Source organism: Choristoneura fumiferana, chromosome 16 (assembly GCF_025370935.1).
Source record: "Choristoneura fumiferana chromosome 16, NRCan_CFum_1, whole genome shotgun sequence".
Lineage (NCBI taxonomy): Eukaryota > Metazoa > Arthropoda > Insecta > Lepidoptera > Tortricidae > Choristoneura > Choristoneura fumiferana.
In genome coordinates, this window is record NC_133487.1 from 4,985,999 (window position 1) to 5,002,580 (window position 16,582).

The 16,582-nt window shown below is 38.4% G+C and overlaps 1 protein-coding gene and 1 long non-coding RNA gene across 2 annotated transcripts; one reads left to right on the top strand and one right to left on the bottom strand.

Moving 5' to 3' along the window:
• Positions 1–29: 29 nt before the first annotated feature.
• On the bottom strand, positions 30–2,753 carry LOC141436651 (uncharacterized). Its single transcript, XM_074099665.1, has 3 exons — positions 2,615–2,753; positions 1,018–1,226; positions 30–519 (listed from the first exon to the last, which is right to left on the bottom strand). Exons 1-3 carry the CDS (start codon positions 2,638–2,640, stop codon positions 386–388), a joined length of 369 nt encoding a protein of 122 aa, XP_073955766.1. The 5' UTR covers positions 2,641–2,753; the 3' UTR covers positions 30–385.
• Positions 2,754–8,404: 5,651 nt separating this feature from the next.
• Positions 8,405–12,903, top strand: LOC141436240 (uncharacterized). Its single transcript, XR_012452284.1, has 2 exons — positions 8,405–9,505; positions 9,946–12,903. It is a non-coding gene; the product is annotated as an uncharacterized lncRNA (long non-coding RNA).
• The last annotated feature ends 3,679 nt before the right edge of the window (positions 12,904–16,582 follow it).

A 16,582-nucleotide genomic window follows, 5' to 3' on the forward strand; every position in this document is an offset into this window, starting at 1 on the left:
CATTTCTACAAGTCTGTTGAAATAGACACCAATACGCAAAACAGCATACAACACGTAACCAACTCGTTCAGGTGATCAGTTCACTGCGATGCACTGTCACAGTGCATGACCAACTGTTTTAACATTAATTTACACTTTACAGGTACTTCACAGGTAAGTTTAATACACAATGTATCATAAACCTAAACTTAGTGTTGTCACAAGAGCTCAACTCTATAATTACAAGATTGGTATACAGCATAAATGTAAATTGTTTATAAAAATGTATTGCTTAGGTTGCATCAGAGATGTGTAAAGGATATGCAGTAGTTGTCAGTCGGGATAGAGTTGAGCCCTGATGAGCATGGATGCATTGCAGTAAACCGAGCGGGGTGCGGGGCGTGGTTTAGGCTGCGGCTTCCTCTGCCTCCGCCACAGGGGCCTCGTCCACCACTTTCGCCTTCTTCTCTGGCGTGGTCTTTTCGACGGCGTCACCGCTGTCGGCGACAGATTTCCTCTTCACGCCGGTTTCCTTCTTTTCTGTAAATGAATGGAAATATTTAACATAAAAAACTCATTCAGATATTTATTTTATTAGGAAGTTTAAAGTTCTTGATAATTTTTTTCTGCTTGCCATACCATGAGTCTGACTATATTATGTATATATGAAAGCGTCACTTATGATGGTAAGCAAAGTTATTGGTGATAATTAAACCAAGTTGTTTTAGTAATTCAGAATTCAATTCTTATCAAATACCCACCCACCACTAAATGAAAATGTACATAATGCACATTCATCATCTGTATAGCTGCTAAATGACTTCATTATTCTAAACATATTACATCACTTACATTTATCACTAGTTGGGAGGTGTCAATGACCTGACATTACTAAAAACATGTATTTATTTATACTTAGATAACTTGAATGCTCAAGATCAGCTGCATGCCTACTGTCAATGCTGATTGAAACAGGATTAAACAAACAGCCTTTGCCTTGCATGTTGGCCCAATAGTGTTATAAATGCTTCTACAAACCTGAGTCCCCATTCTCAGTGGCGTCATTGCTTTCTTCTGCGTCATTGGAGTCACCATTCTCGGCAGGGGTGTCTTCTGGCGCGTCTCCGCTGCCATTCTCCTCCTTGCCGTTGCTCTCCGGTGCTTCAACCACCTTCTTAGCCGGAGACTTCTTGACTGGAGACTCCTTTGCTGCCTCAGTAGAGGTCACCTCCTCAGTCGCGACGTCCCTGTAACATTAAAATGTATGGGTTAGTAGTCACTCTTAGTCACAAATTTGACTTAAAAATAGGGACGGGCCAGAGTGGAGAGCAAAGGGTGGTCCATTCTAGGATTTGAATTTTTTTTTCGTGTTTGGGCAAGTCAAACATTCTTCATTACTAGTATAGACCTTAAACAGATGTCGTTATATAGCCCTTTACGAGCGAAGAAAAAGAAAAACCGGTAAACCGCAGGGCACAAGTAATGAAATCGTTGCGTGTAGAATGTTGCAGGTAATAAACGATTACACTATGTCGCCGCGTCGCGTATTGGATAATAACGGAACTATCGGATGAACGTAATGTAACGACTCCGTGCGCAATGGTAGGGGCATAAAAGGAAAAGTGTGTCGGTACAAAAACAAGGGCCGCTGTTTCGCAAGGCTGCATGTGGGAAAGTTGCAAGAGCGGAAACCGAACGTAAACACGATTAATGTATAAGTTACCCGCTCCAGTAGATCGGAGACACGCTACGAAAGCGTTAAAAATAACTAATGACATAGCACCGGTACTTGTGATAGATAACGTAACCGAATTGCAAAAGCCGCCGTGTGTCGCCGAACGATGTCAACACCTGCCAATAAACGCGTAGCCCGAGAATCGAAACTATATTTAAAAGTTGACAGCTCTTTGAAGCGATAACGTGACTGACTGACTGGTTAAGTCAATCGAACATGCTTCATTGTATTTATTTATAAAGAAAGTTGTCAAAACGAAAAAAGAAAACACCTGAACTATTAAAGATAACGTAAAGAAAACGGAACGCCAAGATGCCAGTGACCGTTTAATTCGAGGCATTCTCGAAAATTCCGCGTGTGCCCATTCAAAATAATGTTCAAAAAGAGCGCGCTACCGTAGGACGCTGAGTGGCGCGCCGGCACGCTGCGCAGCCAGCGCCATCTTGAACCAAGCGGCCCCGCGCCCGCCGCCCGGCATGCTTTTAATTTCACGAATTTAGCTCAAACGACGCCACCGGGAAAACCGACGAAATAACAAATAAAACAATAGCTCTGTATTCGTAACCCGCAAGATTATAAAACAAGCTATACATGTTTAGTAATAGCATAAAACATTAATCGAACTGACACCCGAACATTTTCCCGCGTGTACATAACCGACGGCGTCCGATGGACAAGTACAACAAAACTATCAATAGGCATCACAATATTATCACTGACAATAACAAATAGCTAAGTAATTCAAATAACGTACGAATATACCGCCATTTACACGATAAAACACGAATTTCACACTTTAATAGGAAGCCATTTTGATCACGTTTACTTAAACCGCCAAAACTAAAATACGACGAAACGGAACTTTGCATTTATGTAAGAAACAATATAAAATGCACTTACTTCTTTTCAACTGCTGCGTCTGCCATTGTTATTTTGTAAAATCTTTTTATTATTTTAATAAAATAAGCACGTGTCACGCACTGTACGACACTGTTCACTGCACAAACACCGACGTCCAAATGAAGGAGAAGGAAGGGAGGAGGAGGAAATAGAAAATTTCATGCGCGTCGCTTCGCGGGGTCGCACATTGTAGTGAAGTTAGTGCGGTTACGTCATTATATTGAGATGGCATCATACGTCGATGGATCGTAACAAAAAGAGATGACACTAGTTTTCACGGCTATTGCTTAGGCAACCTTGAATTTGATTTTCAAAGCAAAAACGAACAAGCATAATTTTATACCTTACCTTGCTCTCTTTTGAAAATAAAACGCATAATTAATGTAATAGAATATTATTTTGCTGAATGACAAGTAGGTAAAGAGTGAAACATATTTCGATAATTCTAATAACAGGAACCTGCAAAGCGAAGTAAAAGAGATAGGTAGGTATGTGTAGGAATTGTTTCCACGTCAATAACTAAGAGACTGACTAAAAATAATGAACGAAATCCTATCTACTCTACGAATAAATATTATAAATATTTATTCGTAGTATTTACTCGACACGAGCCCCTTTTCCTAGAAAAGATGTACCTGGGTACGAAGTAAAGATCATAATAAATAATGACGTCATTTTATTACATTTATGGTGAAATAGCTACCGTGAATAATATTGCCATGCATACCTACAAATACTTCCAGTTGTCATAGAAACTTGAATTTTGTTACCTAGCTCTTAAAACACAAGCAATAAAAAAGTCTATGAATATTATTTACTTACTAAGTACCACATCTTGCATGAGCAGAGCTGGATAAATAGATGTTTACAATTTTTTACGGAATTATTGGTGCGCGAGTCCAACCAACCTATCATAGTAGCACATAGTAGGTACATACCTACGTAGTAGGAATGGAAAATGCCATCAACCCATTCATCTAGTTTGTACTATTATCTATTCTGTGGCTGTGGTCCAGTCTAAGTCTAGTTTGGGTAGATACCTACTTCTTGCTCTCGATAGTCACACGTTAGTCACACATTATAAGTACTTAAATTAGCCCGACTGCAGACTGGCTCGCTTTTAAATTAATTCTAATTTTATTCAACTATCAAAGTAACGAGGTGTTTTGGCAGGATCAATGACCGATTTTACCTTGACTTTGAGCATTTTTCAGCAAAGTACTTAAAGTCGCTCGTCGCTCGCTAGCCAAGATATTTTTTCGTTTAAAATTCACAGGTGTATCTATCTATCTACCCATGCCATGCGGTGCGGTGTGCGGTTAAGCCCAGTAGGGCTTCTACGAAATTCGAAAATCGAAGTTCGTATCGTACCGTCCCGCTGACGCTAAATTATTTCATACGAGTGAGAGGGACGGTACGATACGAACTTCAATTTTCGAATTTCGTAGTAGCCCTACACAGCCTACTTGCAAGAAATAGCGTGCAAGTTGTATTTACATTACGAGGTCGTAAAGGGAACGAGTTTGCAGTGGTCAATCGAGCACAGCAATGTATTTTATGCTACTTGCTCGATTTTTCTTACAGCGTAAAATAGATTTTAGTTTAGGTATAATTATCTCCTTTTCGTTCTAAGTGCTTACGCAAATTGGATTCTGGGTTCAATTTCTTTCAGATTATTTTAGATAAATAATTATTATCCAGTTCCTGGACAGCCAATGAACCTATTTAAACTATTCAGCAAAAGATGGCGCCACTTTAAAATTAAAATATCAACTTATTTTTTTTTTAAGATAAAGACCTTGAAAGATCGATTTCTAGAAGTAAAATACCTACCCCTAACCCTAGTTTTTCTTCAAAATCTTCATTCTATTCGCGAGATTAGCGTGGTAAAATACCTACCTAGAATATACATACCTACCTATAATATCTTTACTTACAATATGACTCATGTGTACGTACCTACGTTTATGGAAGAGGGAAACATAAAAAAAATCAAACACAAGTACATTTTTCAAAATGAGTTCGTTGTTCCGTTGCGTGCGGTTGACGCTACGAAACCATCGGGCCGAATGGAATCATCATACACACTTAACTTTACAGCTCAGTTCTGCCTATTATCCTAATAATACACCTTATGTCACCGTAACAAGGTTAAATAAGACTTAGCGGGGCGCACGTTTACCGTGGTTTACGTTAGGTCGTTGGCTCTTGAAAGAAATCTTGGCACAAGTTGGTGATTTCGTCAGAGTAAATTCGTCAACCAGAACATTTGGAAGGTGTACTGTAGGTACGTGCTGGCTAACCTACTTTGTGCCGCGTGAAGAAGCTTAGTCATCATTCCTGTCGCATGTAGGGTAAACCGACTTAATATCGGCACCTTAGACCTTTTTCTGTTTTAAAGTACTCATAATATCTCAATCTGTTATATAAGGTGTTAACATAGTGTTTTTCCTATTGTGAAATTTAACTGGCTTCTCATTCGTACATAAAATTTGGAAAATAGCCTAGTAGTTTAATTCAATCATCATCATCAAGGCAGACTACCAATAAGACAATTATACTTACCAAAAAAACTTTTTTAAATTTCGTAAGCCTGCCAAAACTTTGCAGTCTTCCCACTAGCGCCACCAAACCAATGATTATTTAAATTGTAACTAAAGATGAAAAATACCCATAGCATGAGTAGTTAGGTGTATGTCGAATAAGAGACGAACGTGAAAAAAGACATACAATAATAAATCTTAAAGCATTCACGCAGTGTTTAAAATAAGTATACTAGCAATCGCTAGTTTTAAAGGTAGTGAATCGTGTCAGTGATATTTGTACTATAACCCCTTAGCTTAAAGTCGAAGTCAAGTTTAGCCTTGGTTTCTTTACAAGCGCTGTATATTACCTTGTACTGTTGCTATGCCATTCCAAAGCCCACGTAGCAGTGTTGCCACCAAGTGATCGCCCAAGTCGCCTTTTTGGCTAATATTAGCCAGTAAAATAGACCTTTTTTATTTTTACTGATTTGTAAATTTATATGAAATGAAAATGAAAGGCAATAAGTAAAGTATTTCTATGTAGTTAATAAATATTCATATTATTATCAACTAGCTTTTACCCGCGGCTTCGCACGCGTAAACTATTCGGTCTGGTAGTTGCAATTGAAATTTTCGGGATTTTACAAAATTCCCCTGGAAATTTCCAAAATTTATATCATTCGTTATTCGTTCGTTCGTGGTCTTCATTGAGGTTGTGATGTGATGTGAACTGTACAAAATTCAAGAATCTAAACCCAGCGCTGAAATTTAAAAAAAAAATCCTATCCAAATTCAAATTCAAATCATTTATTCAGTAAATAGGCCGCAATAGGCACTTTTACACGTCATTTTTTAAACTACCAGCACTTTCGGAAAGACCATCATTGCCAAGAAGAATGCGCCGCAAGAAACTTGGCAGTAATTTTTTCAAATAAAATAATACGGTATTTGACAACTCCTGATTTTGCCATATTTTAATATTATTATGAAAATATAGATATACAGATAGTGTTTAGCGAAGAGAAAATTTAAATCGGTTGAAAATTGGATTTATAGTGATTTTTTGAAAAATCTATATACCTGTCTCTTTCTCAAACGCTTTTCTCTATGCAGCAAGTATGGCGGTACTGGCGTGTGACGTCACATGCCAGTATGTCTTTCTCTGTCTAATCTTGAATTTCAAACCTTTATAACTTTGTTATTTGTAAAGGTAGCTTAAAAATTGTTTTTCTATTTGATAACAGGCATTGTGTAGTTTTAATTTATAAAACGTATACAAAATAGTCAAATACGGTATTACAAATAAAATACTTATACAATTAAAGAAAAAAATACAAAATAATAATAATAATACAGGGATGTATGGGATCCCTTAGTTACAAAACTATCCCGTGGGAATATCGGGATAAAAAGTAGCGTATGTGTTATTCCAGACGTCCGGCTACCTACATACGAAATTTCATGCCTCTTAGCCCAGCGCTGGTTATTTCGACATTTTATCCCTAGGTATCCCGTGGTTATATCGGGTCAAAAAGTCGTCTATGTGTTTTTCTAGACATCCAGCTACCTACATACCAAATTTCATGACTCTAAGCCCAGCGGTTATTATTTCGAGGTTTTATCCCTATCCCGTGGGAATATCGGGATAAATGGTAGCCTATGTGTTATTTCAAAGGTCCAGCCACCTACATATTTACTAAATTTCATGGCTCTTAGCCCAGCGGTTGTTATTTCAAGATTTTATCCCTAGGTATCCCGTGGGAATATCGGGTCAAAAAGTCGCCTATGTGTTATTCTAGACGTCCAACTACCTACATACCAAATTTCATGCCTCTAAACCCAGCGTGGGAATATCGGGATAAAAAGTATCCTATGTTTTAATCCAGGTTATAAGTAGGTAAACTAACTTTCCGACAAATTTCATCCAAATCCGTCCAGCCGTTTCAGCGTGAAGAAGTAACAAACATACTCACTCACTCACTCACAAACTTTCACATTTATAATATATGTAGGATAGGATAATTCGATTCCACGTCATTAACTAAACTAAACTAAAAACTAACTTAAAAAAACTTACTTACTTAAAAAATAAATCAATGTATTCATGCATCATGTTTACTTTAATATAGCTGCTAAGATTTTTTAAACGGCATTTTTCCAATTAAAATAACGCGTCAAGTATTATTTAGTTCAGGGTTGAAGCAGATTAAAACTATAGTATATATGGCCACTTTTAGGCACCTACTGGGCTTTCAACATACTTTAGACTGGCAGCACAGGCCTTTGCTGGAGGTTATTTTGTGTCCGTAGTTCTTGCGTCTTTGCGGTGACTGCAGGGCTACTACGAAACTCGAAGTTCGTATCCCTCTCGCTCTCGTATTAAATAGTATGTCAGAGGGACCGCACGACACGAACTTCGAGTTTCGAGTTTCGTAGTAGCCCTGCTGATGCCAAATCGAATTCCGTTCTTATTAGAATGCAATAGAACAGAGTCTTCAAAGTTAAGGACTACCTATAGTTAATTTTAATGCGCGTTTGCTTAATAATATTGGTCGGATGTTAATATCTTGGTTTCATAAATTGTATTTTAATGGTTACTATGTATGTTTAATTTAGATTCTTGAAATCAAATATATACTTAATATCTAAATGGTAACAATAACATACAGATTTCCATATATGTACCTATCTATACGTACCTACCTACTGACATTTATATTATGGTAGTTGTAGTTTAAGTAGACATTCATACATACTTGTAAATGCATTTTTTGTCAGGTCTAGTCTAGGCCTACCTTGTCTCTTAGATTAGAATAGAATCATAGAATAGACACACACCATGTCCTCGGTTTCTCTTATTATACCGCATTTACACAATCGTGCGAATCGCGAGGCGAATAAAGAACACGCATTATGTAAACAGTGCGCTCGCTATTCGCCTTGCGCCTCGCTTCGCGATTCGCGCGATCGCGTTGTGAGCGGTTTTTCGGACGCGAATCAAAGAGCACGAATGGTGAACACGAACTTAATGTTTACACATTCGCCTGCATTCAGTTGACAGCTAGAGCTAGCGCCAGTAGCGCTTGAGCCAACAGGACGTATAATAAACAAAATGCGAGTGGAGTGAATTGTGCGAATTTTAGAACGAATTAACTATAGAATTAATTGTAAAAACTCAATAGATGTAGCGCGCATGCCGCCATTATCACGTCCTTCATGTTCGTGTGCGAATGTCAAAATGATTCACCCCGCGAATGTGTGTGTTACATACGTGTATGCCTAGCTTTAAGTACTTTATGGTTGCCATAGATAAGAGACGAAGATAGCTGTGAATGGAGGATTGATTAATATAATAAATATGTCGTCTTAACAAGAAGTGATTCTGGTTTTATTACATGGTGTCAGAAGTTTGGTGAAGAAATCAGTCATAAATATTAATAAATCATGGCCGACGAAGATAAAAAACACACTGAAAAGAAGAAAATTTCGTTCGTTGGGAGCGTGGGGCCGCTGTCGCTGAAGGGAAATTTAGCGGCCAATTGGAAAAAATGGCTGCAATGCTTTAAAATATACATGGTTGCCGGTGGTTTGGAGGATGAAAGCAATGAAAGAAAGGTTGCGATTTTCCTTCACCTAATAGGGGAGGATGCATTACAGCTATATAATAGTTTTGACCTGAGTGGAAAAGTTACATACGAAACTGTTATTGACAAATTTGAAGGTTATTGTGTACCAAGAACAAACATCACATTTGAAGCGTTTAATTTCTTTAACCGGAAACAAAAAGAAGACGAATCGATTGAGGATTTTATTACTGACTTAAAAATAAAATGCAAATCATGTGAGTTTGGTACACTTGCGGACAGACTTGTAAGAGATGTGTTTATTTGTAACCTCAATGAGAAGTACCAGTTTATCAGAGAAAAATTATTACAAGAAGAGAATTTAACGTTGGACAAAACAATATCCTTATCCAAAACATTAATAATGTCACAAACACAAGCAAACCAGTTGAGCAAGAAAGATTTAGAATCTACATCAGTCTTATATGTCAAATCCAAAATGCAACAGTCACAAGCAAGTCCACTGTCGCAGTCACGTCCAGAGTCACAGTCTCGTGCGCTCCGTCCACCGTTCCAGTCTTATTCACGTCGTCCTATGTCACAGTCGCATCAATACACACAGTCACAACCAGAACCACGCTGCGGGAGATGTGGTCAAGTTCATAGATTCCGGTGCCCAGCTGCAGATGTTAAGTGCAGGAACTGTCATCGTATAGGACATTATGAGTCTCTCTGCAGGTTCCGGAATGCCAAGGTACACTATGTCCAAATGGATAATTCCATTGATGTACCGGAAGAGTCAGGTAACTATGACTGGAACATTAATCTTCACATAAATAATACAAAAATAGTGTGTACATTAGATACAGGCAGTGATGCAAATGTCATGTCTATAGATGTTTATAATTCATTAAAGATTTCTAACAGTCTCATGCCCAGTGATGTCAGAGTTACATCATATAGTGGAAATAATGTCAAAATAGTTGGTCAACAAGATATTTTGTGTCAGTACAGTCTAAACAAAAAGCTATTGTCAAAAAAGATTAATTTTATTATTGCTGATGTAAAGTCACCTACAGTCATAGGTAAAATCACATGTTCAGAGCTTGGTCTAGTTCGTAGAGTCTATAGTATTGCTCAATTAAAGGAGATGTCAAATTCATATTCTGAAACAACTTGTCACAAAACAAATGTTGCAGATTCTAGTGAGAAAAGCTTTAATAAATCAAATCTTGTGTTACAGGATTTATTGAAAAATAATGAGTCTGTTTTTGATGGATTGGGCTGTCTACCAGGGAAATGTCACATTGCTGTTGATCCTAATGTCTCTCCGAAGATTGATGCTCCACGCAAGATACCATTTGCCTTACATGACCGTCTCAAACAAGAATTGGATCATATGGAAGAACTAGATGTCATCACTAAAGTAACTGAACCAACAGCTTGGGTGAGTTCTCTTATATTAGTTGAGAAAAAGAATGGTGGACTTAGGGTGTGCCTTGACCCAAGAAATCTTAATCAAGCAATCTGTCGATCACATTACCCAATACCCACTAATGATTATGTGCGCTCAAAGCTACATGGTGCTGCTTACTTCTCAACACTGGATGCCAGTAGTGGTTTTTGGGCATGTCAACTAAATGAAGAAAGCTCAATGCTATGCACATTTAATACACCATTTGGGCGCTACCGATTTAAACGACTACCTTATGGTGTAAGTTGTGCTCCTGAAATCTTTCATAGAATCATGACTGATACTTTTGGAAGTTTGCCTGGGGTCTTAGTTTATGCCGATGATATATTGATTTATGGTGCCACCCAAGAGATTCACAATGAAAATCTCAGGAGGGTAATTGAAAAAGCTCAGGAAGTAAATTTAAAATTTAACAAAAGCAAGTGTTGCTTTGGCACTACTGAAATAAAATACTTAGGCCATGTCTACTCAAAAATGGGCACAATGCCTGACCCAGAAAAGGTAAAGGCTATTAAAGATATGCCATCACCAACATGTTTAAAAGACTTACAGAGATTTTTGGGGATCCTTAATTATTTAAGTGGGTTTCTTAAAAACATGGCAACTGAAACAGAACCATTACGGCAGCTTTTAAAAAAGTCAAGTGAATGGCAGTGGAATGCTAGTCACGAAACCATATTTAGTCGTCTAAAACAATTGATTTGTGTGGCACCTGTTTTGGCCCATTTTAATGTAAACAAACCGGTGATCTTGTCTGTTGACGCCAGTCAGTCTGCTGTAGGTGCTGTTCTTCTTCAGGAAGGTCATCCTATATGTTATGCATCCAAAACCATGACAGTAAGTCAACAACGAATGGCTCAAATTGAGAAAGAACTATACGCTATAGTTTTTGGCTGTCTTAGGTTCCATCAATATATATATGGACAAAAAATAATAGTAGAAACAGATCACCGTCCTTTGGTTACTCTTTTTAAAAAACCATTAGCGGAAGTACCTACTCGTCTTCAGAGATTAATGCTAAAATTGCAAACATATGACCTACAAGTACAATACATAAAAGGATCTGAATTGTACATTGCAGACTCTTTGTCCCGAGCTGCTTTAACCGAGACCAGTGAGGATGGGATAGACGAAGACATTGTCATTCATGTCAATCTTTTAATGAAGAACTTACCCGTTTCAGCTGAACGTGCTCAGTGGATAGCTAAAGCATCAGAACAAGATGAAGCTATAACACTCCTTAAGCACTACTATAAACAGGGGTGGCCATCATGTCGGTCTCAAGTCAATCAACTAGTATTGCCATATTGGAATCACCGTGATGAGATACATGTCGTGGAAGACCTTGTATTTAAAGGCAACAGTCTCATAATACCTACGCAGCTAAGGTCAGAAATCCTAAAAATTATTCACAGTGGACATCAAGGAATTGAAAAATCAAAAAATTTTGCTAGAGGCTCAGTTTATTGGCCACTGATGTCACATGACATACAAAATGTAATACAAAGTTGCCCTACATGCATGTCACACAGAAGTGCTAATCCACCTGAACCAATGATGCCACAAAGTGTATTAAATTTTCCATGGGAGAAGATTGGCGTTGATTTTCTTTCATACAAAAATCAAAGTGTCTTAGTAGTAGAAGACTACTATTCTAACTATATTGAAGTAGCTAACATGAATGCTATAAATGCTAAGTCATTAATTAATGCTTTAAAGCCTATTTTCAGTCGACATGGGATCCCTGTTATTTTGCAAAGTGACAATGGGCCACCTTTTAACTCTGTTGAATTTCGTCAGTTTTTACAAGAGTGGGGCATTCAGCATACAACATCTAGTCCACATTTACCCAGATCCAATGGTTTAGCAGAATCAGGAGTGAAGATTATTAAACGTATACTGATGAAATGTGATGAATCGGGTTCTGATCCACATTTGGCCCTGCTACAATACAGGACAACGCCAAGAAGTAATTTACCATCGCCTTCTCAACTACTAATGTCGCGTTCGCTTAGGACACAAATGCCTGTCGTCCTAGAGCATTTGAGACCAAAATTGGAGAATAAACAAGAATATTCAGAAAAGAAAACGCACAGTAAACAGAGACAAAAGTTTTATTTTGATAAGAAAGCAAAAAACTTACCAGATATACATGTGGGAGATTTAGTTTGGTACAAGAAAAATCCGCAATCTAAATGGATACCTGCTAAAGTAGTAAATAAGTGTAAAGAACCTAGGTCATTTATTGTGGAAACAGAGGATGGAGTTACTTACCGTAGAAACCGCCAACATTTAATGAAATCTACCAGCACGCCGTTGGGATTAATCCCTGAGATTAAGAAACATGAACAAGAGATAAGGCCTCAAGAAAGACTTAAAGTGATAACAGAAGAACTGAAGGAGGAGCAAGTGGATAATGAGAGAATAATAGAAGTCGAAAGAGCAGACGGGAGCACAGGAGAGACAGGGAACTCAGTAAAGGTGACAAGAAGTGGTAGACAGATCAAACCACCTAGCAGATATAATGATTACTACTAGGTTAGTTAGTTGTTTATGTTAATATGATGATTATTATGATTATAAATGTTTAAAAAAAAAAAAAAAAAGGATCATGTTACATACGTGTATGCCTAGCTTTAAGTACTTTATGGTTGCCATAGATAAGAGACGAAGATAGCTGTGAATGGAGGATTGATTAATATAATAAATATGTCGTCTTAACAAGAAGTGATTCTGGTTTTATTACAGTGTGAACAGTAGTTTGCGACGGCACTTCGTATACGAATGTTTGTCGCGAATGGCGAACACGATTGTGTAAATGTGGGGTTATATTACACGGGGGCTAATAACTACGAAATGAACTTCGTAGCGTACCGTTCGTTTCACTCTCGTATTACCAGCCTTTATTAAATTAGCAATATTCTGTAATATGAAAAAAAATACAAAATATTATTTACCTTACTTATGTCAATCTATACAAAGAAGAACTACATAAGTAATTTTTTTCACTCGAATCGAAGACTAGTTTAACAAATTCACTCGAGTCACTCGAGTAAAAAACGGTCGTAGCGAGTCGCATCGCAACACTAGATTCGACCGACAGTCACTCACTAAGAAAAAATGTCACCCACCCGTGCGCGCCCCCACTTAAAATACGTCCAATAAAATACATTCATAAACAAAGTTAAATGTAATTTTGAATACAGTGTGCAAATAACCTTATTGAACGCTTCACGAGCAAGTCCACCCAAGACCCACGCTCAAGTCTTCATTCATTCATTTCATAGCGCGTACACACCGGCCCAACGAGCGCCAAGTGCAAGTACGCGTCAATATCATAGTACCAATATTACCGCCATGCTTCGGATCGCCGCCTCGCCGGTCGCCGACACACGCCAAGCCAACGAACGATCGTTGGCGTCGCTAAGCCGTCCAGCAGGGCTACTATGTACGAAACTTGAAACTCGAAGTTCGTGTCGTGCGGTCCCTCTCGCTCTCGTATTAAATAGTGTAAGTGTCAGAAGGACCGCACGACACGAACTTCGAGTTTCGTAGTAGCCCTGCTGACAGGAACCATTCCTGGCGCTCGTTGGGCCGGTGTATACGCGCCATAACAGCCGTGATGAGTAGATGGGTAAAACGAAAATATCCTGAATTTAATTTGGAATGTTTGAAACCCGATAACAAGATTTTATTTACCTACAAATGTGCGAGTTGCGGAAAGTTTCTAAAAAGTTGGAATAGTTCTGTGGCTCCAGTGAAAAGGGGTACAAGTCTGAATTTGGCCAAATTGAGTTATATAGACCAAAAACACAAAAAAAAATAACGCATCGATTGGTGTAAACGGATCTAAGATATCTTTTAAAACAACGGACTTTTCTGGTGGTCAAGGGTAGAACTGCCTTAAAAAAGTTAGCAACAGAGGGTATTTGTCAAGTTGTATTTCTATTAACTAAAGTTTTGTTTGTGATTTATGATCTAAATTTAGTTGTACGTGCTGTTTTTTCATATAGCGGGTGTAAAAAATCTAAGCACACTTGAACCCCTAAAACAAGAACAGATTTATTTAGTTTACATTGATACAAGTTAAGTTCAATCTCTTTACACAATAAAATCAAATAAAATAAGATTAAGTCGAGCTGCGCCCGTTTTCACAAATCGAATATAAAAAAGTTTACATGGAAAAGGATATAAGTCTTTGCGCGGGGGAATGAGCGGGTGAGTGGGGAGCCATGGATGAGCCACAATCGTGTGCGCTGACTTGTGCAGGGAGAACGCGCTTGCGAGCTGCGCAGTCGACGGTTACGCGATTAAGTTATATCCTTTTACACCAATTTTATTATTAAACTAATATTGCACATTGCATTAATTTTAAGGGTATTAATTAAGATATATCCCTTGACACCAATCATTTAATAAGAATGATTAAGAAAATACAAAATATCCATAGGACTAAAACTATTATTTAATTTAAATATCTAAAACTAAAACTTTAATTAAAAAAGAGAGGTGGGCCTCTTGGCATGGTGCCCATCACGCAGGCAGCATTCCCGCGTTGAACTGCGATTGCGATTCTTTGCGCGAGAAAGCTGCCGGCGCGAGGGTTGCCTGTTGCCTCCTTAACCTATTGCTGAGCTCCCTGTGTAGTTCCAGCGCACTCTTACCCCAAGGACCTAGAGTCTCGACGCCGAAAGCAAAGAAATAATTTTGGGGGCCGAGACAGCTATATTTTGTGACCTTGAGGCGTTCCCGGGCATCTACCGCCGCCCCCGCACGATTGGTAGTTGCTGTTAGGTAGGACGCCGCCAGGGTGTCTGTACAGGTAGCGTCCCACACCAGCGCACGGCCAGTCTTCCAGGGTACCAACGACATTCCGTCAGGGCGCTTGCCATTGCTCCGTACAATCTGGGGCTACAGAGCGGCGGGAACGTTGGCACTAACGAGCGCCCTTCTGAGAATGTCGTTGAGAGTGGCGTGGCGGGACAGTCGGCCGGCGCCCGAGGAACAGGAGAGGCCATGTTGGCCGAGACAGTCCACTGGAGCCCCACAAGAAACACAGTTCTTACTTTCGCAGATCCCAACTTCCAGCCCAGCCCTATGCGTAGACCTGGTTCTAGACCAGCAGCTATGCGTAGTGTCTGGGTCGATAAAAGTTCTAGTGTTGGGCGAGGGGTATGCATGGAGCCAGTAACCAGATTCTGGCTTGGACACAGCTAACAGTCTGGCCCGGTCCCTGCCTGTTAAAGGTTCTATTAATGCCTTTAAAGTGGTGACGGAGGCTATTGTATCCTAGGCTCTTTGCCTATGTGGTTTGGACGGGAGATTTGGACTCGGTCCAGCTAGCCAGTCATTCGTGGCCTCGTTCAAGCATGCAATCTCGCAGTTAATGCCCGCTGGAGCTTTAAGTATTCGACCTGCGAGATCTAGCGTGCTGTGGATCGAAGATAGGAACAGCCCTTAATGTCCTTCATACTGCTGATTAACCTTTACAAAGATTTAATCTGCAATGATGAAACTGTCGTTACGCATGTACTGATACGGACAGAAGACAAGCTGCTTAGCTTAGAGATTTTCAGTTTTATTAATAAATAACATGTTTTTTGTAACTGTATGTTACAAGATAATTTAATATTATTTTAACGTCTTTTGAATGGACATACTTAGATACTAATGATGAGAAATTTTAAGTTTGTTTTAAACGGGCATTTTTTATGTTTGCATGTGAGATTTTTGAAAAATTTATAGCGTTTTTGAATAGATATTTAAATACTTTCATATGTGTTTTATTCACTCAACTTGGATACAAGTAGCATTTTGAATTTTTCATTATTATTTAAGTCTACTTATAACTAAAAACACAATAAAAAAACGTGCAAAAGGCTACATGTCTGTTATGTCTGTAATTAAGCCCAAAGAACTGCATAAATTGAAAAATGCAATAATTTTCTACACCATTAGTTCGTAAGCTAGTCTTCTGTGGATAATATTATACATGTACTACAAAAAACATTCCGGATGCGTACCCTTTTTCACTTCGTATAAAATTACGAAAACTTGTGAATAGCGATATATATAACCACTTGAACCTTTTTACACTTATTTTTATACTTCTATTTTGGATACAAGTAGTTAATTTATAAACTAATAGATCAAGAGCAAAAATAACATTCCCATAAGAAAGAGCGCAATTAATTTAGTCCTTTAACATACCACATTTATCAGTATATGTAAATATACAAGTGTAATGAACGTAAGTTTGAATCATCTCGGGTGTAACTGTTTTTTGCGTCTCCTGTAAACTTGGGTTTTTCGACATGTACCCCTTTTCACTGGAGCCACAGAGTTCTCGGAATTTTTTGGAAATTTTCACAAGAAATATAGGAATATATTTCAATCTCCATAAAAA

Excerpts from the sequence above, each read along its gene's own strand:
- LOC141436651 (XM_074099665.1), bottom strand. The coding sequence starts at position 2,640 with ATGGCAGACGCAGCAGTTGAAAAGAA. Across the intron at positions 1,227-2,614 it reads GACGCAGCAGTTGAAAAGAA|GGACGTCGCGACTGAGGAGG; the intron begins GTAAGTGCATTT and ends TTAATGTTACAG. Across the intron at positions 520-1,017 it reads CACTGAGAATGGGGACTCAG|AAAAGAAGGAAACCGGCGTG; the intron begins GTTTGTAGAAGC and ends ATTCATTTACAG.